The sequence below is a fragment of the Nannospalax galili genome, unplaced genomic scaffold (assembly GCF_000622305.1).
Source record: "Nannospalax galili isolate Female #2095 unplaced genomic scaffold, S.galili_v1.0 scaffold938, whole genome shotgun sequence".
Classification (NCBI taxonomy): Eukaryota; Metazoa; Chordata; class Mammalia; order Rodentia; family Spalacidae; genus Nannospalax; species Nannospalax galili.
In genome coordinates, this window is record NW_008340652.1 from 121,217 (window position 1) to 147,102 (window position 25,886).

At 48.0% G+C, this 25,886-nt stretch overlaps 2 protein-coding genes across 7 annotated transcripts in view; one reads left to right on the plus strand and one right to left on the minus strand.

The window, feature by feature from the left end:
- Positions 1 to 4,907, plus strand: part of Ldah (lipid droplet associated hydrolase) — a 107,072-nt gene extending 102,165 nt beyond the window's left edge. For 3 of the 4 annotated variants that reach the window (XM_008835745.2, XM_029564797.1, XM_008835743.3), the window contains one exon: positions 4,676 to 4,907. In XM_008835745.2, coding sequence (XP_008833967.1) covers positions 4,676 to 4,867 — 192 coding nt within the window. In that variant the 3' untranslated portion in view covers positions 4,868 to 4,907. The remainder of the gene's footprint in view (positions 1 to 4,675) is intronic. The other variant, XR_003849925.1, reaches the window with a different exon arrangement.
- Positions 1,170 to 24,366, minus strand: Gdf7 (growth differentiation factor 7). Of its 3 annotated transcripts, none has more exons than XR_001872495.2 (3): positions 23,994 to 24,366; positions 20,039 to 21,429; positions 1,170 to 2,618 (listed from the first exon to the last, which is right to left on the minus strand). XR_001872495.2 is itself a non-coding variant. In XM_008835746.2 (2 exons), exons 1-2 carry the CDS (start codon positions 24,364 to 24,366, stop codon positions 20,474 to 20,476), a joined length of 1,329 nt encoding a protein of 442 aa, XP_008833968.1. In that variant the 3' UTR covers positions 18,466 to 20,473. The 3 variants fall into 3 exon arrangements, 1 of the variants encoding a protein (XP_008833968.1); XR_001872496.1 differs by lacking the exon at positions 1,170 to 2,618 and adding an exon at positions 18,466 to 18,716; XM_008835746.2 differs by lacking the exon at positions 1,170 to 2,618 and having other exon boundaries at positions 18,466 to 21,429.
- Between the last annotated feature and the right edge of the window lie 1,520 nt (positions 24,367 to 25,886).

A 25,886-nucleotide genomic window follows, 5' to 3' on the forward strand; every position in this document is an offset into this window, starting at 1 on the left:
TGATATTCTGTTTTCCATTTCATTCATTCTAGAGGTGAGGCTTTCCCTTGTTGTTTCAAGTTGGCTTGTTGAGTTTTGTACTTCCTTCTTCCTTTCTGCCTGAGTTTTCTTCAGTGTTTCTCTTTTGTTAATTCATTCAGAAATTTATCCCTATCTTTTTTTAGTTCTTTGATTTGTTTGTTCATGTATCCTTTAAATTTGTTGAATTCCTTGATCATGTTTATGATCGTTCTTTTAAATTCAGTGTCCTGGCTTATCTCTAGGGGGTTCTCTTTGTAGAACTCTTCTACAGAATTGGTGGAGTTTGGTGGGGACATATTGTTTTCTGGCTTTCCATTTTATTATTCTTTCATTGTGATTTTCAGCATGTGTATTTCTTTTGTTGTTGTTGATGATTCTGATATAAGAATTAAGTTGAAGTATGCTTCTGTTTGTGTTATCCGGGTGCCTCGATCCTTTCTTTATTGGTTATGTAAAGCTGGTTGGTACAGGGTTCAGGTTCTCTCAGGTTTTATTTTGGAAGGAAGTGATGGCTTCAGATCAGCTGCTCAGGAGCACCCACAGAAGCCCAAGTCAGATTACAGTCAGGTACACTCAGGCTTCCTTCTAAGGTTTGGACTACTAGCAGGAACTCAGAGCAAAATTTGGGAAGATCCCTAAGGGGGGGGGGGCGCTGATTTGGGGACTTTCATTCAGTCTTCTGAGTTCTCAGCCCCTGTGCCAGAGGGAGGCCGGGACAGGCACTCTCTGGTGGTCTGCTCAGACCCCACCTGATACACCAGTGGAGGTGTATCACCAGGCTGTCTGCTAAGATCTCAGCCTTATCCTACCAAAGCCAGGTCTGCCCCAGGGCCTTGGGAGGGGCCTCATGCAATCTCAGTCAGGGGGTTGGGTAAGGCCACAACTGGGGGAAGCTTACTACCATGTGGAGGCAGGATCCAGGCACTCTCAGGCAGTCCCCTGAGTTCTCAGTCCCTATGCCAGAGGGAGGCGGAACAGTCACTCTCTGGCATTCTGCTAAAATCCTAGCCACTACACATATGGAGGCTGGAACCCACCACCTCAGGCTCCAGTCTTTAGGTTCTCATAACATGAGTCAATTCACTGTTAATTGTAAATGGTGTGGTAAAGGTATTGATGGGGATGCTGCTCCCATCAATAGCCCAGGATAGCCCACTTCACAGGTCACTCACTGCTTGAACTCACTGAGTAAGTTAATTTTGTTAAAGTTTGCAGTTTCCTTTTCTGTAAAATGAGGATTAAAATATCATCCTCCAGCACTTCCTGTGATACTGTGTGGAAAGCGGCAGTACCAGACCCAGCACACCATCTCAGTTTCCCGTACTCAGCCCCCACCATTACCTTCACACACCCCATACTTTTTCATTTTCCTGTTTAAGGTTACAGATGTAGAGTCAGCTCTATTTCCTGTGATGTTTGATCTATAAGGAACAGAATCACCAAAAACCAACATTTATAAAGGCACTAAATGCCACATGTTTTACTTATAAATCAAGATTTTCACAGTGGCCTTCAGTGAATACAGTCTTTCATACTTTTTAAACAAAACAAAACAGATTTTTTTAGACTGACCCTGGAGGATTAATTGGGGATTTAACCAAATGGGACCCACTATAAAGAGTTAACAATTAGAAATGAGAAGTTCAGCTGAACATAGAGAAATCCAGAACCCTTACTGTTCGTGCTGTGTTGAGCTCACATCACTTTTTGTTCAGATCCTCAGTACATGGCATGTGCAGTGTATGCCCATAATTACTTGGACATGACTTAGGTCCTGACACCCTAAAGTAGGTAGAAGAGTCCCTAAAACCCATGTCAAGTCCCCTGTTCACCTACCACCTTCATGCATGAAGGAGCGGATAGCGTTTCCCAGTGCTGAGGGTCTGTCAGGCTGGGCTTCTCATTGGGAACATTTCAAGTTATGATTGCCTCACAGAGAAGGAAATGTGAAGGTTTTCATAGAAACAGTCCTTGAAGTGTCAGGGGGAAAGCAACAGCAAGTGCAAACAGTGACATTCTTGTCCAAGGGAACTTTGTGTGATGAGGTCTTTTCTAGAAACCTTCTTTCCCTCTGACTCTTCTGTGGTACAGTTTTCACAAGACTCACCACCGCAGCATGTACTGGTCAGCCCCAGAGTGTCTAGGTATCCTCAGACGGGAGGGTGCACCAGAGCAGAGCAGCAGCTCTGCTGTGCACCAGCACACATCTGGCTTTCTAGCTTGCTCGACACAGCTCCTGCTTTGTGGAAATGCTGAGCTGTACATAGTGACTGCTCATCTGTTGTTTCCTGAAGCAATCCACAGATTCCTGGTGGTGAGTGTAGGAAGTCTGGGGAGAACCCAAAGTAATTAGCCCTTGTTGGTAGGTAATTAATACTTGTAGATAGTTTGTACTTCAGCTGTTTATTCAGAGAGAATGTGGAGCCAGAGAAATTGCTGAGATGTGTGCATTTCCACAACTAACGCCATCACTCATGGCGAGGCTGCAGCTCAAGAGGTCTAGAAGGAACAGTTAGAGTTGTGGGAAAACTGGCAGCAGGAAAAGCAGGCAACTGCTGGGATCTGCCATTCTCCAGGAAGCCGAAGTGGCTCTTACCCTGCAAAGAGCCAGGAAAAGTGAATTTCAGTTCTTAGGACTTCAGAATGTCCAGAAGTGGTTGGAAAGAGCAAAATTAAGAGAATGGGTAAAATTAATTAGGTTAAAAAATGAAACACACACACACACACACACACACACACACAAACACACACACACACGCACCTCTGCAACATTCAAAAGTAGAATCCCAAACAACAACCAGAAAAATCCCTCTGAAGTAACTCCCAGTAAGTCTGTCAGTCAGGGTTTTGCTGTTTACTGCAGTACACATTATTTTGCTTTTTAAATTGATTTTAATTAACCGTCTCCAAATACTGGTTAAGCAAAATGTTACTATTTTGATTAGAACATTCTCACATGCCCTATATTTCAGATGATGAATTTAATGATTGATGTAATAATACTGTCCACTGGACATTAGCACCTGTTTCTTCTACCTTCCTCCCCCACCACTTGATCTCCAGTCTCTCTTCCCACAGCATCCAGAGTCATTTCCCAACAGCCCTGCGCATGTCATTTCATTGTCCATAGTCTTTACTTAGTGCTTCCTCTTTCCTAAGCATAGAAGGCTGTCACAAGCTGATCTCTCTCTGCCCCTCCAGACTTACCTCCCAGCACTAATATTCCATCCATTGGCAGGAGCTTCTAGTACCCCAGTGCTGTCATGCTCTTTTGTGCTTGTGACTCTACTTAGTCTGCCCTACAGTGTGCTCTTCCAACTTGAAGACAACTCTACGGGCTCATCCCTGCCTGCTGCACCTCACACACACATACTAGCTGCTCCTTATCTGGGCTCTCATTGCCTTGTATGGTGGGTCTCCTGTCTCCTCTTCTCCAAAACTGGTCCCTAATACAGAGGAGGTGCTTAGTACATATTTGCTGAACAGACTAACACATAAGTGATTGTGTATGAGTAAACCAATTTGGTATATTATAGACACTATAAGGACTATTTCTGACCACTTAGGAGCTGTAGCTGATTGGGTCTAGCTTTTTTATTTGTTTTTGTAATATATGTCATAAGTTCCTTAAAATCTAGTCTTTATTTTTTGCAAAAGTTAATATCATAGTACCAGCAAAATATGGATCAGCAGGCAAAGGTTCTTACTGAGCAAGCCTAACAACCTGGATTCAATCTTCAGAATCTACATAAAAGTAGGAGAAAACCAATTCCAGAAAGTTGTTCTCTAACCTACACACACTCTGTGCCATGTGCAATACAGACACACACACACACACACACACACACACACACACAATTTAAATTTTTTAAATTATCACTAAGTGCCCTTCTGGATATGATTTTAGTTTTTTTGGGATTTTTGATAAAGAAAAACAGTATATGACAGTTTTTTGGTAAAGCATAGCACTTAGTACTATATAATGTAGCATCTGTATGGTACCTATATCTAGCTATATATCACATACAAGTATAGATAAATCTCTTAAAAGGATCTTAGTAGTGCCTCAAAAGAGGCTCTGTCTCCACTCAACCTGCTTGGTATTACCTGAAGTATGATTACAGTGCCTTCCGACTGAATTCAACATGCTGTCCTGTTCCCACAGAGCCTTTTCTTAGGAATCATAAAGTCTCTTAGAATGCTGATCACATTCCATCAGCCACATTGAAAATCCAGAGACAATCTGACTTCTTTGCATTCTGATTTCCTTGCATTCATTCAACAAAGCTGTCCATATGCCTGGCTGATGGCTATATGAAAACCATTAAGTCACTAGTCACACAATGACCCTGTCCACTTAGTGCCTTCCCCAACCTCACCTTCCTTCTATCTCAGGTCCATTCCAGTCTCAGTACACACAACTTTCTGATGAGTTCCTTTTGTGAGTTATGGGGACTCTGCCACACAAAGTCTCAACACATGGGTTTCTTCCCATTATATCCTCTTAATGTGTCCTGTGATCTGTGAGAGGTCTGGAGGGACCTTGAGATCATGGATGGAGCCAGGCACAGGGGCTGCCCTCAAAGCACTGTAGCCCATTGATGTCTATGTTGTGATGAAACATGGTTCTAATAAGATGATTGTTGTCTTTCAGCTGACATTTTACTATGGTAAAACAGATGGCTGGTGTCCAGTAAAGTACTATGAAGACATCAAGAAAGACTTTCCAGAAGGAGATATCCGACTCTGTGAGAAGGGAATACCTCATGCTTTTGTCCTCCATTTTAGTCAGGAAGTGGCCTGTGTAGTTGCCGACTGGCTAAATAATAATCTGTCCAAAATATAAACAGTGGTCCAGGAAAAAAAAAAAAAAACCCTACAAACACCAGTATGTGGAAGCTGTAGGCGTGATATTCTTAGAAGGTAAATGTTAATTTTGAGACTCAGTCTTAAAAAGGAAAAAGTGAGAACCTCTTGGCTTACAAACCACCAGCTCCCAGCACCCCTGCTACAGACTAAAATGAATACAGTTGATAACTCATTCCACATTTCCTGACTCAGGAAACACAATAGTGTTCATGAAGATTCTTCTGTGTACAAGAAGCCTAGTAGTCATAGAATCCTTATCTACAAAAGAAAATCTAGTATACAAAACTTTGAGTTACCTTTATAGAATAGATTCCCCTGGATGAAGTTATGAAATACTAGAAAATGTAAAAATTAACCCTTGAATGTGAACCCAGATAGATGTTGGCAGAGGGTGTTGGCACTGAACTTGGGTGTCCTTTAGGTAGAGGCAAAAATTAGCTCAGACTAACTTTGGGTCTTAGCTGAATTCATAAGTATGTCTTCGTGGTCCACCTGCAATATACCAAGAATCAAGTTTTCCAGACATTACTCTTACCAGCTAACCAGATAGAGATGCTGAAGGATCGCAGCTCTTTCCTGCTGCAGGGTAGCCAGCAGGCTTCTCCTGAACCCTGTCAAGTCCCTGTAGGTTCCTCCAGAGCCAGGAAGGGGGGACACTGGATTGCCCCAAATCAGATGTGTGTGGGCCTACATGCAGGTGCTCACCTCCATGGACAGTCAGTGAGCCACTATACTAGCCATCCATCCTGTGATCAATCCATTACAAGGCTACTAGCTACTTTATGATGCTTCCCTCCCAAAATTCTCCTAGAAAATAACCTTTGGGAAGTCCTTTAAATTGTTGAGTAAAACATTAACATAAATTGGTTTCCAGTTTACCTTAACTTTATTGGTTGGAAAGAAATTATTTTGCCAATGAACTGAAGTAAGCCATTAAATTTTATAAATTCGCCTTCTCTCTCTGTTCCTGGCTGAGGAGGGCCAGTGCTGCCTTCCCTTAATTGACTCAATCCTGAGACCTTAGGGACCAGTAAGCACCATTGGCTGTAGTGACAGATGGTAAACAATCAGAAGCATTCCATTTTCTGCAGAAAGCCCACCTAGCATTATCATTCCTTGAAGACAATGAGATGCTGTCCTTCCTTTCAAAACCTACAGCTCTGATGAAAGATTCAGCTGTGATGTGCCACCAGCCCAGTGGTGGGTGATGGATGAGTTCTTGCCCTTTTTAGTGTGGCTTCTGAGCCAAGCAAATAACTTCTCAGAGAGGGAAAGCTAAGCTCCAGACAAAGAGTGCTGTGAGTCTAGGGGGAAGACCATTAGCTACATCCGCTGAGGCTTGGTGCTCCACACAAGTCCTTACTACATGGGGAGGTCGTCCAGAAAGCTGAAAGATTCATCCTCTGAGTGCCTTGCTTAAAGGAAAGGCTTGATAGCAGGAGATCATGGATAGAAACAAGTGCTAGTGAATAAGAAGTACTGGAATGAAGAGTAACAGCCACAGATTTCCTTTTAGAAATTATTTTACATTACTCTATATTTCTAAACTCTGCTTATATGAAATCGTATATAATTTGTGTTTTGTAAAGCCTAAAAACGACATTGGTCCTTCATTCCTATTCCTCATCTAAACACCAAATGAATTTTTTAAATAAATGTTTTAACCAGCACTTAGAAGTGTTTGGGCCTGATTTCTGTGTGCTGGGGGCAAGGGTGGGACATGAGCGGTTTGCCTAAGCTAAACTCAGCTATTAAGGGGAAACTGCACTTTATCATTGCTCCTTTTAAAGAGGGAAGAATCAGATTTCAGGAGACTGAATAGAGTTTATTCTTTCTCACTAAGAATTACAGAAAGCTGGGGGCTGGAGCGATGGCTCAGTGGTGAAGAGCACTGACTGCTCTTGCAGAAGACCTGGGTTTGATTTCCAGCATCCACATGGCACTGACAACTGTCTGTAACTCCAGTTCCAGGGGATCTGATGCCCTCTTCTGACCTCCACAGGCATTGCACAACAGGGGTGCACTTACACATGTGCAGGCAGTGCACTCATACACATAAAATAAAAATAATAAAAAAGAATTACAAAGAGCTAAGCATGGTGGCATATGCTTGAGATCCCAGCACACAGGAAACAGAAGCAGGAGTTTCAGGCCAGACTGGACTACATACTGAGTTCAAGACCATCTGGGGCTACATGACAAGACCCTGTCTCAAACATAAAAGAAGAGTTGGAGGGCCAGGCGTGGTGGCGCACGCCTTTAATCCCAGCACTCAGGAGGCAGAGGCAGGCGGATTTCTATGAGTTCAAGGCCAGCCTGGTCTACATCGTGAGTTCCAGGACAGCTGGGACTACAGGGAGACCCTGTCTCAAAAAGACCAAAAAAAAAAAAGAAGAGTTGGAGGAGGGGAGCACGGAAGACAATAATTAATAAGCAGCAGATGAAATCCATTTGCCAGTAGTTCCACCTTTCCAGTCAACCATATGGTTGTATGGGCTTTGTGTACATTTAGCTTCCTTAGGGCTGTCCAATGTTGAGTGAAAAGCACCAGTTGGAGCTTTGATCCAAGTCCATGGTGATTCCTACTCTGTTCTGAGCCATGAAAGAAACACCAAAGGCAGTTCAATGTGGGGTGTCTAGGGCCCTTATACCAACTGCTTCTCCAATAGCAATAGCAATTCCAGACTAAGGAAAACTAAAGGAATGTGGCAGCCTAACGTAACATGTGGCACCTTGACTCTGGATTGGATGTCTTGTTATAAAATAAATTTGGAAGACAATTTGAAGTTTCTAAAGATTATACTGTTCATTTTATGACTTCAGTGATTGTATTATGTAAACGTAGGAGAATTGTGTTTTATACTGAGAACATAGTGACATAGCCAAGGACAGGGCATCATGTCAATTTATTCACGTTTGGTTCAAGGGAAAATAGTGTTCTCTGTACCTACAAATTTGGGGAAACTTTAAGTTGGTTTGGGAATGTATAAAATAATTTTTTTGGAAAAAATAAAAAACCACAAGGGCAAGAGAGATGGCTCAGCAGTCAAGAGCACTGGCTGCTTTTACAGAGGACCCAAGTTCAATTTTCCCACCACCTACATGGCTGCTCACAACTGTCTATAGCTCTAGTTCCACAAGAGCCAGTACTCTCTTCTAGTCTCCATGGGTACCAAGTACACATGTGATGTATATACATACATACATGCACACATACATACAGGCACATACAAACATACACATAAAATGAAAATAAATATTTTTTTTAAAGAAAAGATGGAGACTGGCTGCTCTTGCAGAGGACCAAGGTTCAGTTCCCAACACCCACATGGTGACTAACAGCCACCTATAACTCCAGATCCAGGGGATCCAACACCCTCTTCTGGCTTCTGTGGGCACTGCACACATGGGTGCACTCACGCATATGCAGGCAATACTCATACACATAAAATTAAAAAAAAATTTTTTAAAGAGAGAATGAACAAAATTGTCTTCTGCATCTATCTCTTGTTTCTTTTCCAGGCAGTAGATATCTTCCTGACAGTAAAGAGAAACCTGAGCTCAGATCCCAGTGCTATCATTCAGAGCTTTGTGATGCTACATAAGACTTCATACCTCTCAGAGCCTTCCAATTACTCATCTGTGAAGCTGGGATAATACTAGCATTTGCCTCAGGTTTTTTGTGGAGGAAAGACGTTTTTGTTTTATTTTGTTTGTTATGAAACAGTGAGGTCCCATGTATAGCATCCAGATCTTGCCTGGCTCATGGCTAGTGTTCTTAAAAGGCACCTAGAGGGAAAGACTGGCAAACTTATTCTTCCTTTAGTCTCTCGCCAGTGCAGTAGAGGACCCTGTGCTAGCTCAGTCATCCAGCTTTTAACTTGACACTTGTAGTCTCAGGGTGTCTGGCTGCTGTGCAGGAATGACTTCCTCACCTGGCTCAGCTTCCTGGCCTTGAGCCATTTCGCCTCCACACACATCCTAGGGTGCTCTCACAGTTGGCGTAGAAAAGATGCAGGAAACAAAACATTTCTTAGAAAGCATGAAACGTCTCTGTTCCTGGCCTCCTGCTAGGGAAAGAAGCGAGGACATTCTTGGGCTCCTTCACTTGGAGGTGGGGGCCTACGGAGAGGTCAAAGGTTAGGACTAAGTATGCCATGTGCACAGATACATCTCCAAGGATGTTAGCAAAGCTGTCCTGATGAGGGCAGAAAAGCTTTGATGAATGTCCTTTGTGTTGGTTTCTAAGAGGTTGACTCTGTCTGTGCTCCATACAGATGTGGATAAGTGATCACACTGGTTCAGGTGGGAAGCAACTCTAGATCATGAGTCTGGTCTCTGCCACCAGACTGAAGGTACCCACCAGAGCAAGGTTGGCATCAGTGATCTGGTAACTATTGAAGCGCTAGGTGACACCTGGGAGCATGGCAAGGGCCATCGAGAATAGGGAGGGACTGCTCACAGGGAGAGGATGGGGAGGGCTTCCTTTAGTCCCACAAGGACAGGCAGAACCTAGATGGGTTTGGCATAGAAGAGAGTAAGCCTAGATAAAGCATCCCCTACACTGTCACCATCATGCAGATGTCCCAGCCCTGGAAGATTCTGCTCATTGTTCAGCAGCCAATGAAATCCAAAGTGCTCTGCCTTGCTCAAGATTTCATAACTGGTGGGTCTGGAGAGATGACTCAGTGGTTAAGAGTATATACCGCTGTTACAGAGGACCCAAGTTCAATTCCCAGCTCCCACACTGGGCATCTAACAAGCACCTGTAACACTCCAGCTACAGGAGGATTTGACCAGCCTCCACAGGCACCTTACACATGTACACACACACACACACACACACACACACACACACACACACATAAAAATAAATCTTAAAAATATGTCATAGTTGATGGGTGGCAGAGTTGGATCCCAGTTCAGACCACTGCTCCAGAGCCATTGCCTGTCCCCTTCTTTTGACCACACCATGCTGCCTTCTGGAGGCCACAATGGGAAACCTAGCAAAAGTGGAGGAATGGGGAAAGGAGTCACATGAAGCCCCATCAGTAGAACAACTGAAAGCTATAACCATTCCATTTTCAGAAACAAAAATTGCACCGGGCAGTATGTTAGGAATAGAAAAGCCTACAATGTGGAGTCTACCAAGGGCAAACTGCCGTGCTTCCCTAGCAACCTGGTGCTCCACGCCTGACACAGTAACTCCTCTGCATACATGCTTGCTGTTAAGCCTTGAGAATCATTGTTACAGTCTTTATCATGCCCAGCCTCTGAAACTTGACCCAAAATGCCAACCACAACTGCTCCTGTCTCTCTCCCTCCTCCCTCTTCCTAGCCTTCCAGGGGCCCTGGACATGTGTTTGTTGAATTCCTTGCCATCACTACTGCAGGAACAACAGCTTTACTGTTTATCTCCTCTCTGTGCCCACCATCAGCACTCCTTCCTATCATTCAAATGAGAGTTCTAGAAGGTAGACTTCAGTTGTAATTATCTCTCCTTACAAGAAAATAGGGTCTTCCTCTAGAATTCAGTATAAATTTGGTTACCCAAATTTAAAGTTTCTTCTGCTAAGTGTAATGACACATGCATTCAATTCCAGCAGCTGGGAGGCAGAGGCAGGTGGATCTCGTAGTTCACTAGAGCTACATAGTGATACCCTGTCTCAAAAATAACTATATAAAAGTTTCTTCTGCACCTTGTAGGCAAACTTGCATGAAATGCAAATCATATTTGAAGGTCTCTTCATTCTCAAAGTGCATATGTCAGTGGAGATGTTGGACATAGACATGTATTCATTTCCTGAGCAGAGCTGTGCACAGTTGGGTCTGAAAGATTCAAGAACATCACTCGCTTTCTGGTGCCAGGAGGCAACAGTAAAAGTAAGGCCACTACCCCTCACAGCCCTTTCATCTCATCTGGTACAGCTACAACTGTTACTTCCATTCTTCTATAATCAGAAAACCTCTGAGGTTTGGGTATTGGCAACTATCAAATGTGTGGTGTATTGTTTGTGAGCACTAACCCTGCACAGCACCCCAAGTGGGAATTACAGCAATAATCCACAAGATGATGGTCAGGCAGAGTGGAGCATTCTCATTTTGTATTGCATTCCTCAAACATTCTGGAAAAGGGGCCTGTGCTGACCTCCCCACAGTGGAGTGGATTTCCTTGCTAGGTACGTCTCTGGGAAAATTCTTCTTCCCTGAGATGGGAATGTGACCCCTGACTGGGTGTCCATTAGAGCCACAGGGTGTGGGTGCACCTGCAAGGTCTCCTTCCCTCACCAAGGGACTAGAATCCCACCTCTGCAAATCCACCCTGTGAGGGCTTTGCACAACATCTGGGCTTCCCCCTACTGGCCATGGCTGCACACCTGCATGTGATTAGGACTCAGCAGACACCCACAGCCCCACTGAAGTTTGAGCACTGGTGACACATCCCACTGAACAAGTTTCTCCCCAGATCACAGTTCCTGCTGAGCAGAGGAGTACAGGTTCCAAGGACACAGGAGCTCCATTCATCTGTGACCACTGCTGTTCCACTGAGGGCATCTTCGCTTCAGCCAGCTCAGAAGTGCACAGCATGGGAGCAAACCCAAGCATGGCAGGCCAGAAAGGGGGCAGAGCCAATCTCAGCTTCTTCAGCACAGCAGATTGAGGAGCCTTTTCAGTTTGTTCCCAATGTGCTTGGGAAGTTGGATACAAGTTTAGATCCCTGACTTTGCTCCTGTAACTGCCCCTTTTCTAGTAAATGCATAAGCCTCTGCACAGCATGCTAGAGTAGGTTGTATGGAGACTGGAAAACAATAAAATGAAATTTTCACCTAGAATCATCATAAAGCATGGCAAGACTTTATACTTTTCCAGAGCAGGATCATTGAACTTACATGTTATTGTGCCTACCAGAGTTAGTAAAAAGGAAAGGGTGACTTTTCTCCCAATAAAAGAAAATCATTTTTTTAATGAAATTAAGGGGCTAGAGAGATGGCTCAGCAGTCACTGACTGCTCTTTCAGAGGTCCTGGGTTCGATTCCCAGAACCCACATGGTGGCTAACAACTGTTCTAACTCCAGTTCTGGGGAATCTGGTGCCTCCTTCTGACCCCTTTGGGCATTGCATGAAATGGGTGCACTTACAGACAGGCAATACTCTCTCACACATAAGAAAATGAGATTAAGAAGCAGAAGGAGCAGTTCTAGATAATCTTTCATGGGAAAGAGAAACTAGTGTGACTGCAGAGACTTTCACTGGCATATCACAGGAACCCGGGCTCAAACTAGGCAGGTGCTGCCGTCACTGACCGAAAGCTAGGTCTTAGACAGGCTGCAAATCCCAAGAATTCATCCTGGTGACAAGTTCTTCATGAGGGCCAGTTCCTGTCAGTTCCCCAAACTGCATCTCTCGCTGTTCCTCTCTCACTTAAGGAACAGATGAAGTATCCTTCCCCATCATCTATAGGACAAAGTCAAGTGGGGGAGGCAGGGTTGCTAGGGAGTGCTGCATGGTAGTCAGGAGAGAAGCTAAGCCCCCAGGAAAGTGTCACTAAACACCTTGTCTCCAGGACTGAGCAAAAATGGCCTGTCAAATTTGCTATAAGTCTTGACTGGACTCTCTGAAATGTGTCATTGGTCTTAAAGAAGAAGTGACTCCAGTTCTTATAGGCTAGGTTATACAGCCTCCAAAGAGGAGAACTCATGCTTTTTGCAGTGAGATAGGTCCTCGGCAACCTGGAGTATACAAAAAAAAATAATAATAAGCCTTTCCATTCCAACATGTTTCCAATGAATGCTCACTCCTTATAAATCTTATCTTACTGCTCATTTCCCAGAGAGAAAAGTATTTTCCACTGTATTTTGGCTTCTTCTCACTGAGCCCAAGCCTACACAGTGACTTTATGCAGTAAGGGCTGTGCGTAGGGTCTTTTGCTATTTCACTGTGGGGACAAGGACCCAGGATGCAGCAGCCCTATGCCTAGGGCCATCAACCTTCAACTCCAAATCTGAGACCCTGTTTCAAGGAGCAGTGGGTAGCATAGATTAGCAGGGCTAAGCCTACTTTGTAGCTACCCATTTGGATGCAGTCATTGCTTGGCTGCTGTCCTCCAATGCAGGCAGAACTAGATAACACAGAGAAGCCAAACAGCAAAAGTTAAAACCACCTGAAAACACCAGTCACAAGCAAGTTTATGAATAAAATATTTAATCGGTTATCTGTACAAAATATTAAAGTGATTAATGATGAGTATATAAGCATGTTTAACAAATATATACTGCTATGTAATGGTCAAGAAAAATAGTTTGCTGTTTTACAGGTCATTTACACTTCAGTATGTACATCTATTTAAATTTGAGAATACATATACACATGGATGCACACCTGCCCTCAAAGTGTTCTCTGCTAAGTGGCCTGGTCACAGAAGCACTGCAGAATGTTTAAGTGGCCAGGCTGGGCAGCAGAGATGTCCAACTGCAGCCTGCAAGCCCAGGGGTTTGGCTCTGGCCAAAACAGAAGTGGAAGATTGCCAACTAGGAGATTTCAGGTTTAAAAACCTCTCCCATTTAGCCCCTACCCTCACCCTTGTTACTCCAGTGCCAAGTCAAGGAACAGTGGGTGTCATTGCAAAATGAAAGGGACTTCCCCCTAAAACTAATTAATTTTGTCTTTAGCTGCTGAGGGAATGATGCCTTAGTGGCATTACCATCATTTCAAGTTTTGTCACTTCCTTGAAATGACAGTATCAGATTAAGTTTATTTTTTAAGCTGCTCACCCAGGGCCTACTTAAACAGCATCATTCCATAAACAGGTTTGGGATTCAGTGACAGACTTCACAGTGGAGGTTGAAAGGATCTGCTCCTTTATTTATATGTCAAACAGAACAACAATAACAGACTTTTCATAATCACTTATTGTCATCTGCTAAAAGGGCAAGTTGCAGACAGCATGTTAATCCTTGTTTTTAAAAAAAATCATTAACTATTTAGGGTGGGAAAACATCCAGCTAAAAGACCTACACTGGCCCAATTATGATTCTTTGTCAAAGAAAAAAATAAATAAAAGCTGTTTGTCCTGCAGTATAAAATGAAATGCAAAGATAAAATTACACTAAGGATACATATGTTTAGTCCGTGATTTATCTGAGGTGGAGATTGCCAGAGAAATTTCCCTCTGGAGAGTCTCTGTTCCCAGCTTAGAACATTAGCCTGTTTCCCAGCCAGGAGCATGTTTCGTGCTGGCCTTTCTCACCAAGTTGGATCATCATTCTCTGAGCAGAATGCAGAACAGTTCACTTTCTATGACTCAAACAGACTTTGACTCCAAAATATAAGTTACAAGTCAGCCTGTGAAGCCCATTCTTCAAGCCAGTCAGCTCCCCTCAAGCCAAGTTGCTGCTGCATACAGAGAAGGGATTGAGGACTTTACACCTACAGCAAGGAAGGGCCCTCAGCACAGCTTGTCGCTGTTTTACAGGCTTTTCCCACTGAGATCAGGCAAAATCTTCCTGGATATATATCCCACGTGAATGGTCTGAGAAGAGCCAGGCTCCTGGGAGGGCTTGGGGGTCCTGACTATAAAAAGCAAGGACAGGTTATATGCAGTTCCTCTAAACAAGCACTTCACTGGCATGGAGCCACTCCTCCCACACAAGCCCTCTTGCCTCCATCTGGCAGCCTAGGAAGTGTCCTTCAAAGATTTGAGCCTGTGTGCATCTACAACAGCCCAACCAGAACTCTTGTTTTGATTCACTATGTGTACAGACCAAAAAGGGCCAGCCATCATTCTAGATCTGCCAGCCAAGAGTCTGGGAGCCCTAAATGCTAAACAAGACATCTCACCCCACCTCTAGACGTGAGAATCTGGTGTGATAGATGCCAGTGCTGATCAGATGGAGCAGTGCAGACATGACTACCCACCCACCTCCTACCTGACCACATCTCCAGCCACCATTGCACATTTTCTTGTTTGCCAAGAACTCAAAAGTTGGTGAAAACAAGACCCAAGAGCAAAACAGCCAGCCTCATCCTGAAGGTCTATAGCATACGCCTACAGGTATGCTTGCAGGTATGCCTACAGGTATGACCCTCAGCTTTTTCCTGATTTTCCTAGGCAACTTATTTTAATCAGCATCCATTTAAAAAGGGATAAGAAGTTTCTGGACTGTAATTCCTCTCAGGCACCCTTCTCTGAATGAAGAGTTTCTAGTCTAGCAGATGGAAGTTCACCTGAAGGGAAGAATGTACTTCTCACACCTTCACACCAAACACAGAAACAAGTCAGGAAGTTTCTCTGGGTGCTGCACTCCTCTTGCCATTGAAAGGGTTACATGTGAAAGAAGCCAGTCTTGTGTTTGCCTCACAGATGCTGAGGAGGCATGCAAGCTCTGCACAGAACAGGAAGAACGAATCATCTCCTGCCCCGCTTGCTACTCTGAGGGCACAGTGGAACTCTATCAGCAGTGGCAAGACAGTGACCTCACACCCTCCCACTCCCATGCTGACTTACTCAGCTGTAGTGACTGCCACCGCTGTCATGGAATACCAACCCCAGTTTTGTGTAGCCGAAGGTCTAAAGCCAAGTCTTGGTAAGCTATCTAGAGGCGCACAGTGTGGGCAGAGTTTGGGTAAGATGGGTGCATGCGCATGAGAAGCAGGGCACCTGGATCCCCAAATGATGCTCAGAACTCACAGCCACCAGCCACTGCTACCACCACCTACACTGAGTCAGGAAGTCAACTTGTAGCCTTATACTACAGCCTTTGGCAGCACAGATGACTCCTCAGGCTGGGACGGCCCACTTTAGAGCAGGGTTCCCTCACCACAGCCTCACTCAGGGAACCCCTTTGTGCTATTCTGAGTTGTGGTACAAAGGAAGGAACAAAACTTGGCTGCAGCCTAAAGCTGCAGGGGCTCCAGATGCAAAAGGCAGTTCTGTCTGAAAAAGAAAATCAAATAAACCTCCTTTGAACTTTTCCCTTCTATAGTTTCTTAATGTAGAACTCCACCACCATTTTCCAGGCCTTCTGATACCTACCCCAAGTGACTCCCCTGGTAAGCTGGAGTCAGACCTTAGACCCAGATATGGCCTGGGGCAGCTGGGAGAGCAGTCTGCCTAAACTGTCAACAGGACACAACTTTCACTTTCCTCTGCTGTTTCCAGAAAGGACTCCCAGTAGTTAGGAACTCTTTCTCAACACCTAGTCACTCGACAATCTCAGCCTGGATGTGGCTGAATGTGAGCCCAAGTGCAGCTGGAGCCAGGTAGCAATGCCGTTCAACTGGGGGCACAGGAACGCTTGAAGGGAGCCAAGTACTGTGCCTTGGGTCCTATACCTCAGGTCCTGGCCTCTCCTGCACCTCCTTCACCCTAGGTAGAAATTGAAGCAGCATTCATGAAGGTCCAACACACTAAATACACACACACACACACACACACACACACACACACACACACATACTCATCAAAAGAGCTGCAAAACTTCAAAGATATGACAGTGACTGGAGTCATTTACTTTGCCTGGGGATGTCCAAACAGCTTTCTGAACAGTAGACTCTTGGAACCTTAGGACTAGAGCAGTCCTCATCTAAGGGACCACAGCAGGGAAGTGAGTGCCCTTAACTGGCTTGCCTCAGGCCTCTCTCAAGAGGTGTCCTGTGGAGCCCTGGCCCTGAGTGGCCTTCCTCACAGGTAGGTTTAGGCCACACTGTGAGGGGAGCTGACTCCTGAGTGTACAGAGGCCCTGGTTCTAGTACTTCTCAGACCCACTAGCTGCCCAGCCCATCAGGATCTAGGGGTTCTACCCACTCCCCAAGTTTTATAACTACTAGGTTGACTGGTCTGCATCCTCTATTCCCTCCCAACCCAGTTATTTCTGAGGGGCAAATACAGGCCCTTTGTGATAGAAAGCTACTTTCAGAACCTCCTTCCCCCCACAACCCACCTGCTGAGGTTTCAGGCACTGGACGCATTGAGGGCTGTTCTGCTTCTTTAGTTGGGGAAGGTCTGTACCCCAAAAGGAAACACCATGTGAAGAACCAACAGGGCCCAAAACAGCAACAGTGTCTTCTCTGCTTTTCAGAGCTTTTTCTGTACACAAGCTGTTCTCATGGAAAGAATGCGATTCAACTCCCTGCTTTAAAAAGGAACTCTGTCTACAACCTCAGTTGTCTTCTGCCTTGAGTAGAAATAGCTAACATAATGAGGACTTGTGGGGTTGGATCACTCTCCTGTTCCATGCCCAAACTGTCTTCAGGACTCATACTGAGCTGCTATCCCTGCTGACACCATGAACGCTGTGAGGAAGATCAGCATGGAGCTTCCAAGGGACTTTGGTGGCATTACCACACAGTCCGCATGTTTATCACTCCCATGCCACTTGAGCACACAAATGCCAGAAAAGTAGGCAAAAGTGAGGTTTGAACCAGCACAGCTCTAGCCCTACATCCCCACAATAAGATGAGGAGCCTGCCACCCTCTCTGCAAGACCCAGCCTGGCTACTTGGTAACCCAAAATCCCACAAGGCCACCCTTTGGGAATCCTGAAAATGCCTGCCTGCCAATGGAGAGGTTTTCCCTTAATACATAAATTCTGGCTTCAAGCAGCTGTAATCAGACCATCTTGGAGTATCTGGCAGCCCCTCAGGGCCTGGTTGGCCTGCCCTGAGCAGGGATGTCATCCTTCCTCACTCACTGGAAGTAGTACTCCAAATGATGTCAAGTACTAACTAGCATACCATTCTCCCCAACAAAGTGGAAAATTCTGTTTATTGCAGCAGGGACACTTTGATGACCTCAGATTGGGGAGGAGGGGGCATCCTACTCTTGACAGACTTAGTCCCTGACCAGCCCGCTTCCATCAGTGTTGACTGCAGTTTCCTGCTGGGAGCACCAGCAGAGCAGCTGAGTTTGCACAGGTCACCTAGCCCATACCCCATGTCCTGGAAGACAGGCACACTATACAGGGTGCTCCCAACTGTGCCTGCAAAGCTGCTCTCCACCTCTTGGCAACACTAGCTTAACCACATCCACATGCAACTGTCTTTTTGTGGTCATAAAACACATCCTCCAGCAAATGGACACAGGAGCCAGAGGGCTGGGCAGAGCTGGAGAGGGGCGGTTGCCACTGCTTCCACAAAGGTCCAAAGGAAACCTGGGCAAGGTTTCATTCATCCAGTAAACAAATAGCACCCAGAGGTCTTAGGGGCAATGGACAGAAGTAATCTGATGACAACACCCTTCTGAGGTGCAACTTCAACTCAGGGAAATACTCATTTTCAAAGATCCACTACGGCACATCTTGTTAGAAGGAGATCATTAACTACAAACAAAGGGAGTGAACATTCCTACTATAAAAAGCTCAGGCTTAATCAAAACATTTCTTACCAAAAAAGTTGCTGGCCTAGTAACTAAGAAAACCATCAAAATGTTTGCTTTTATTCAAAGGTAGTAAATAACCTAAAAATTTCTCAAAATAATATTCAACTGTAATTTTTCATTCATTTTTCTAAAACTTTTTTTTTGTCTTTTTGAGACAGGGTCTCCCTATAGCCCCAGCTGGCTTAGAATGCACTATGTAGGCCAGGCTGGCCTTGAACTTGCAAAGATTCACCTGCCTCTGCCTCCTGAGTGCTGGGATTAAAGGCATGTACTACCTGGCCAAGCAAACTTTTCTAAACTTTCTAATGTAATAACTTTTAACTTTAGTGCCATGCTTTTTATTCTTCATTATGACATAACAGAGCAATCACTATTAAAATCATCATTCAAAACAGAAGAGAAAGCTTCCCTGGCAGAATCCAGAAATCATGGCAACATCTCTGCCCAGGAACTGAAAAAAAAAAAAAATGGTATTATACCACAAAACTCCCACTTTGGGATTTTTTTTTTTTCAACCTGAAGAAATAGTTGTGTTTTCTGGCTAGTTACAGCTACTCACACCCATAACAGATAAATTCACATTATAAAAGGAGAAAACTCTTCATTTTAAGAATAAATTATACAGGGATTATTTTCACCTTTGGGGGAAATCTTACAGAATGAAAAAGATTCATAAGGGGCCCTTAAATAAATTAGTTGGGTTTAAATTTTGGTCTTTTCTCTCTCAAGAGTGTAATCACTATGAATTAAAATACTTATAAACTGTTCTGTACCTTGGCATCTGTGACAAGGCAGAATTGATGCCTCTTCCAGAGCTTAAACGAGAAAGCCCAGCACACTATGAAACAACAGCATCCATGAAGGCTTCGGGGTTTGTCAAAGCAGCCCTGGCAGGTGTGATCCAGCTTATTTCTCTTTCTCAAACAATGACAAAAGGCCCCAAAGGACAACTAGGCACAGACAAACAAATTCACCTCTTTAGGCCAAAAATCAGATGGTGGGAATCAAGCTTGCTCCCTGCTCTATCCACACCAAGGCCTTTGGAAAGGCAGCAACTGCCAAGCTGAGAGCTGAGAGCGCCTTCTTCCTGCTCTGCAGGTGGCTGGTTGTGAGTTTAGGTCTAACAAAAAGTACTTTTGTGTAGCTTCATTTCCTGTCACTATCACACTGCCAAAAAACTACAGCACCAACACAGTGAACGCATGTAAAGGCCACCCTAGATTTAACAGCTAAGCACAAGCTATGTTGGCGAACTCTGAGTATGCCCTTGGACCAGATTATGTCTACCTGGCAAATGAGTCTGAGTCCTCTGCTAGAGCTGGCCCCAGGACACTCAACCCTGAGAACTTCTTCTCCAGCTTCTTAGGAAACCCTCCTGGCACATCTCTGGGAAACCGGGCACCTGCCCTCACCTCCCCAGGTACAGCCATTGCACTGACTTCTGCTACCACCTCTGAGGTGCTTCAAAACCTGCAGGTCCTATCGTGCCTCCCAGTGTCCTGTCAGCTCAGACTGGGTAGTTTAAAATCTTTCCTCCATCTCAACATAACACCCCACCCCCGCCCGCCAAAAAAAGAGAGAGAGAGAAATATTCTTTCCACTTTCTACATCATTCCCAATTGGAATTGATTTTTTAAAGCCGTTGCTGACCTTTGCAGCACCACAGCACATTCTTCCCTTCCAAAACTGACACAGCGCCGGCATCAGGCTTTGAAAGTGGGGGAGGGGCCCTTTGCAGTGGTTCCTTACAGTGAGAAAGTTCAAGATGCATACCTCCAGAATGTGGCCATTACTGCCTTGCAGTGGGACCCAGTGTCCAACGCCAGGAATCCGGTCACCCAGCGGGGCCACGCGTCCTCCAAGGACAGAGTCCAATCCTAACCCGTTTCTACCTGAATTTAGAGCCAGTTACCTTATGGCAACATCAACACAAACGTTCTTTTCTCTCCTAAAGGAGACAGCGGGCTGTGGTGATCGCTTTGCAAAATGCACACGGCTGTGACATTTGGTAGCAGAAGGCTATCAGCCCAAGGCTTTCAGAGGCTGCTGCTCACGGTAAATGTGCGCGAGTAAAGGAGTGTGTGGGTGTGAGTGTGAACATGTGCTCTCCTCTGTGCGAGCTCAGGGGCCACAGGGCGACCCTGACTCAGGCTCGGTAACAGGCCAAGCGGAAACTGCTCTTCAGTTGGGGTCTCCCCAGGCTGCACGCTACCTGCAGCCGCAGGCCTCCACCACCATGTCCTCGTACTGCTTGTAGACCACGTTGTTGGCGGCATCGATGTAAAGGATGCTGATGGGACTGAGGCGCGCGGGCACGCAGCAGGAGGCTGGCGCCGCGTCGGGTGCCATGGAGTTGAGTAGGGTCTGAATGATGGCGTGGTTGGTGGGCTCCAGGTGCGAGCGCAGCGGAAAGTCGCAAACGCCCTCGCAGTGGTAGGCCTCGTAGTCCAGGGGCGCGATGATCCAGTCATCCCAGCCCAGCTCCTTGAAGTCCACGTGTAGCGGCTTGCGGCTGCAGCGGCTCCGGCCCCTGCGCCCATGCCCCCGGCCGGCGCCGCCACCTCCGCCGCTGCCCGGAGCTCCCCGAGTCCCCGCCAGCGCCGTCCGCCGCCGCCTGCGTCCGCTTAGAGCTGCCTTCCCAGCCGCAGTGCCGGGTCCCGGGTCGGGCGGCGGTTCTGCCGCGGCCCGAAGAGCACGGGCCTGGGCGCGGATCTCCCGAAACAGACTCTCCTTCCTCTGTGTGCGGGAGAACACGACCAGCAGCGCACGCTCCTCCGCCGTCCTGCCCCCCCGCCAGTCGAAGCCCAGAGGCTGCAGGCGCAGCGGGCTTCTAGTCGAGCCGGCCACTGCGCGCAGCAGCAGGCAGAACCGGCCGGAAGAGTGCGGCTCCCCGCGGTGGCTCCGCACCGCGTCCGTCACGTCGAACACCTCCCAGCGCGCGCGGTCCAGGGGCTCCGCGGCCAGCGAGAGCAGCAGCGGAGGCGTGCGCCCCGCGCCCGGGCACGTGGACAGCAGCAGCAGCGGCCGAGAAGCCGCTTCGCCCTTGTCTGGCTCTAGAGACCCCCGGCGCAGCACACGGAGCTCGGCACCCACCACCTCGTCAGCGTCGGGAAGGCCGGACATGTCGAACAGGAAACGCTGACCCGCCTCGGCCGCCGATTCGTCTACCGGGGACGGACAGAGACAGAAAGCAAAGTGAGAGCAAAGCCAGGACACCCGGGGCCGCTGCCTGCATTTGGCTAGACTATCCTGCGTGCAGAGGAGGAAGGGCAGTAGGAGCCGGCCGGCGCTCCGCATCTGGCAGGAGTGCTGCCAGTCTGGCCCAGGGCAAAGGGATCCTTGTTGGTCTCCAAAGCCTACAGCTTAAGTTCATTCGGCCACCGCGACAGCCGCCGGACTTGCCTAATCAATCACTGACTCCTGGGGGCCAGGAGCGCACCGCCATACCCAGACCAAGTCTGAATACCCCTTAAGTTCTGCTGCGTACTCCAAAACAGTTGGCCAGATTTCTGGGAGATCCAAAAGCCCAGTGAGGGCAGAAGGCGCGCGCTCTCCTCAGGTCTTGCGCTTTCTGGGAACTGCCGCTTACCTCCAGGCTGAGCTCCCTTGAGAGCTGAGCCCAAAAAACGAAAACTTGTTTTTCCCTAAGAGCATTTTCCTCTTCGACTCCCTCTCTTCCCCCAACACACCCTGAACATCCTCAGCAACCTCGGTTTCCCAAGCAAAGTTAGATCCTATGAATAATTCAGAAGTGAGACGAATAATTCCGAAGCACCTCGACGGAGACCCTCCAGTCCACCCGGTTGTTTCAGAAACTAAGGCCGGTTTTAGCAAAGGTTCGCGCAAGTCTCAGCAATGAGAGTTGTCGTCCTCATGAGCCCCACTCTTGGCTCCTTTCGGTTCTCCCGCGGCCACGGAAGAGAATGGAAAAAGGACAGTGGAACGTAAGGAACCTTCTCAGAAAGCGCTTTGCTGAGGTTCCGCCTAAGGTCTCTCCAAGAGAGCTGGACCTTTCGCAGGCTTAATCTTTCACTCTGATGTGATTTATTTCAGGCTGGAGTTTTTAGTTCTGGTCGTGGGCCCTTTTTCTTTGGGGGGACTAAGAAAGAAAGTTTGAATTCCACCAAACAGCAGATAAGGAGTTCCCTTTGAAGGGGGTCATATGGTTTCATTTTATCCCATCGGAGAGACCGTGCAGACTCCCTCCACCTTCGGGATTTGCTCACTAACAGTAGATGCCAGGCCCTTAAGTTCATGGCCTGGGTGTACTTTATGGAGCCAAACAGCCTGGCTCCAGATTGAGGCTTAGGGTAGCAAGCAAGGCAAAAGTCCTGGACCTTGTTCCCAGCCCCAATTCCCCTTGAAGAGCTTGCTGAGCATTTTCTCAAAGCTTCCCCTGGAGCCTCCACCTGCATTGCTTTCCTAGCCCTGCCACTTTCCCTGGAGGGAAGGAAGAGAAGTGGCCTCCAGGTCTCACCCAAACAGAGGTCCCCAGAAAGGACTTAGCATGTTCTGTGACCTTGGTGGACCTAGCCAGCTCTAAGAAAGTCTGGTACTTCTGCTAGTTCAGAAGCCTGTTCATGCTCCCATCTCCTCCAGTCTGGGAGCATCCTATGCAGGGACAGGTCTGAAGTTATCCCTCTGTGCATCTGGACTGGGGCTTCCTGTGAGTAGCCTGAAGACAGTGCAAAAAGCCATATCAGGTCCTCAGAACATGTATGCTAAGTCCAGGATTTCTTTGCACCCTAAACAAAGCTATCTGTACACTGTGCATGTTTCAGAGATGGATGATTACTGCATGATGCCTCTGCCTGCTTTCCCGAGCTGTTATTAAAGGTGTGCTGTCAGTGGGCACCCACCCTCAGAGATCAGCAGCCCTTACTTTCCAGCCCTGTTTGCCTTTTTTTCCCTCCTGCTTTCTATGCTAGGTCTTTGGCTGGACAGAATTAAGACCAAAATTACTTACATTTCCGCCTGAAATCAGCTAAAAATTTCCCTATCTGTCTGCTTTAATGGCTTCAATGGAGATTAATAAAAGCCAGATGAGACACAGCAACCACCCCACACCCTCACCCATGTCCTACCTTTGGAGAGTTCAGTGCAGGGTAAGGTGGGGTGCTTGGGCTCCAGGCAATTTTCTCCTCCCCACACAACCTAAGTCCTGGACTTTGGCTCCCCAGGGCCTGGCTGCCACAGAACACAGACATCCACACCCAGTATCTACCCCCACACAAGTCACCATTCCCACATGAGGCCTGCTGGGAAGGGCTCTCCTAATGCAGAGAGGCCATCACTTTAGTCTGATACCTGCGTGTCCTGAATGCCCCTGGGCTCCCTTCAATTTGTATGTCCCCCAGGATACCGGGAACTACAGCTGCCAACATCACATCTAGTTCCTCTTGGCGGGAACTCCAAAGTCCCACCCCTGCCTGGCTTTCTTCTCCGAGGGCTGCAGGCCCAAAGCCACCCCAGACCCTTCCCCAAAGAAGAACTCTGCCGCCTCTTTGACTGGGACATGCCAGCCCGCAGTTAGACACCAGAACCCCCTCAGCTCTCCAGGGCCACAGTCCAGATGCAGCAGGTGCGCTAACCTCGGAAGCGAAGCTTCTAACACCTGACGGTGGGACCTGTGTGGCCCCAACTCAGAACGAAAGAAGCAGGAGCCTGAGATCCCGGACTGATCTCAGGTCCGGAGCAGACTGGAGGGCGCAGAAGAGACCTGAAGTACCTTGAGTCGCCTGGTCTGTGAAGCCAGTGATGGTGTCCGCGCGGCCCTGACCGCAGGCTGCTGCGGCGGGAGCCCTCCCAGCCAGGCTCCGGTATAGCGACATCATGAACTGGTGTGGCACCACCGAGCCGTTCCTGAATCCGGAACCTGCAGCGCCGCGCGCGGCGCGGGCCCCGAGAGCCGCGGCTGCCTGGAGAGCAGAAGGGCCTGCAGCCGGGACGAGGGTCCGCCCGCCGCCGCCGCCGCCGCCCCTCGCGTTCCAGGCCGGTCCTGCCCCTGCCGCCCGAAGCACCGCAGCAGCTTCCAGCCCGTCGCGGGGGCGGCAGGCGCTCAGCAGCCAGAGACACAGCGCGGCAGCGGCGCTCAGGTCCATGGGCTCCGGGGGCCCGCCGGCCGGGCGACACGGGCTCCGCGGCTCCGGGAAGTCCCCCGACGCCTTTTGAACATAGTGTTTAATAATGGGGGAAGTGTGCACAGCTAGCCGCGGCCCCCCTCCTCTCCCACCCCACCCCCGCCCAGCGCCCGAAGCAGCGCCCCCTGCTGAACGCTCGACCTGCAGCACTGAGCCCCCTACTCGGACCTATCGCGCTGTCAGGACCAGGAGCCTCCCCCCAGGTCCCGGTCCTCGCCAAGTGAGTGATACGCCGGAGGCTCCCGCCACAGCCCCGTGCCCAGCCTTTCCTCCCCACAGCCATCCGACCCCCCACCCCCCGCCCTAAGACCCCAGCGCTCTCCTTGGCTGGAAGATGGAGCGTCGCGCGCACCCGTCCAGCTTCTTCCCAACTCATCTGCTGAGAAACATGGCCCTCCCCGCTCCGATTTCGCGAGTGCTGGGATTACCAGACCTGGGGCCAAGGCAAGGCTGAGCCCCTCGGGTCCAGCTCTGTAGCCCCGGGCCCCGTGGTCCTTGCGCACCAAGAGCCAGGGCACCCAAAAGGGAGCGTTTACGATCTACGTTTAGGTGGTTCCCTCTCCTCTCACAGCCTCCAGAGGACGGCAGTGGGCGGCCAGAGCTGGGGACAGGATCTGTAAGGGGGGAAGAAAGGACTAGCCGGGTGGCTGGAAGGGCAGGGTAGAAATAGACAGATGGACGTGGACCGACCGCCTGAAAGATTTGGGCGCTGATTCTGAGCCAAAGCAGGAGCCAGACTCTTAAAGGAGTTCATGAACTAGGAGGGCGCCCAGGGGGAGTTGGGTTGAGTGGACTCCCATGCAGAGTGGTGCTCAGTGTTCAAATGTGCGACCAAAGTGGTGACCTTATGCCTGCTTTCTGGGAGGCCAGCGGCCACATTTCTTCAAAGTCAGGCGGGCAAAAGGCAACCGGCTACTGCTATGTTCGCGTGTGGTCACAAGCCCGGAGGACCGGCAGCAGAGCCCTGGGGTGGCGCCCCCGCCCCCCTGCTCTGTCATTACACCGCCAGGCAGGCGTCGGTGCAGGGGGCTTTTCCGCTGCCGGCCAATCCCTGGGATGCACTTGAGCAGACACCGGGGTCCTCATCTAGCTAGCACCGGCCGTGGAAAGTGGTCTCTACAGAGGTGGAAAGTCACCAGCATGTGTGATTCAGTTCAGACACACCCCAAAGCCGAAATATCCAGATGACTGAGGACCAACTGTCAGGTGGTTTGAGAGTCTGGACCACACAGGCACACCAAAAAAGGTCCTTTTACTTTAAAATTGAATCTAATAGCAAACTCAAAATCTAAACGGGGCTGTGCTTCCCAATCACCGAGTAGGTGATCAGTAGCTACAGGTCCCAGTGCTATCTAAAGCCACTTAGGTTGTCCGCTGGCTCTCTGACTTACAACAGGGCCCTCTGGGCCGCTGAACTTGCTGCTCAGCTTCTGGACCAACTGTGGCCCAGGCTCCAGCGTTGCCCCCTAATTGCTGATACC

What these genes read in the sequence shown, in the direction of transcription:
- Gdf7 (XM_008835746.2), bottom strand. Translation starts at nt 24,366, where the DNA reads ATGGACCTGAGCGCCGCTGCCGCGCTGTGTCTCTGGCTGCTGAGCGCC. An exon ending in CACAGACCAGGCGACTCAAG is followed by an intron (nt 21,430 to 23,993) that starts GTACTTCAGGTC and finishes CGTCCCCGGTAG; the next exon opens with ACGAATCGGCGGCCGAGGCG.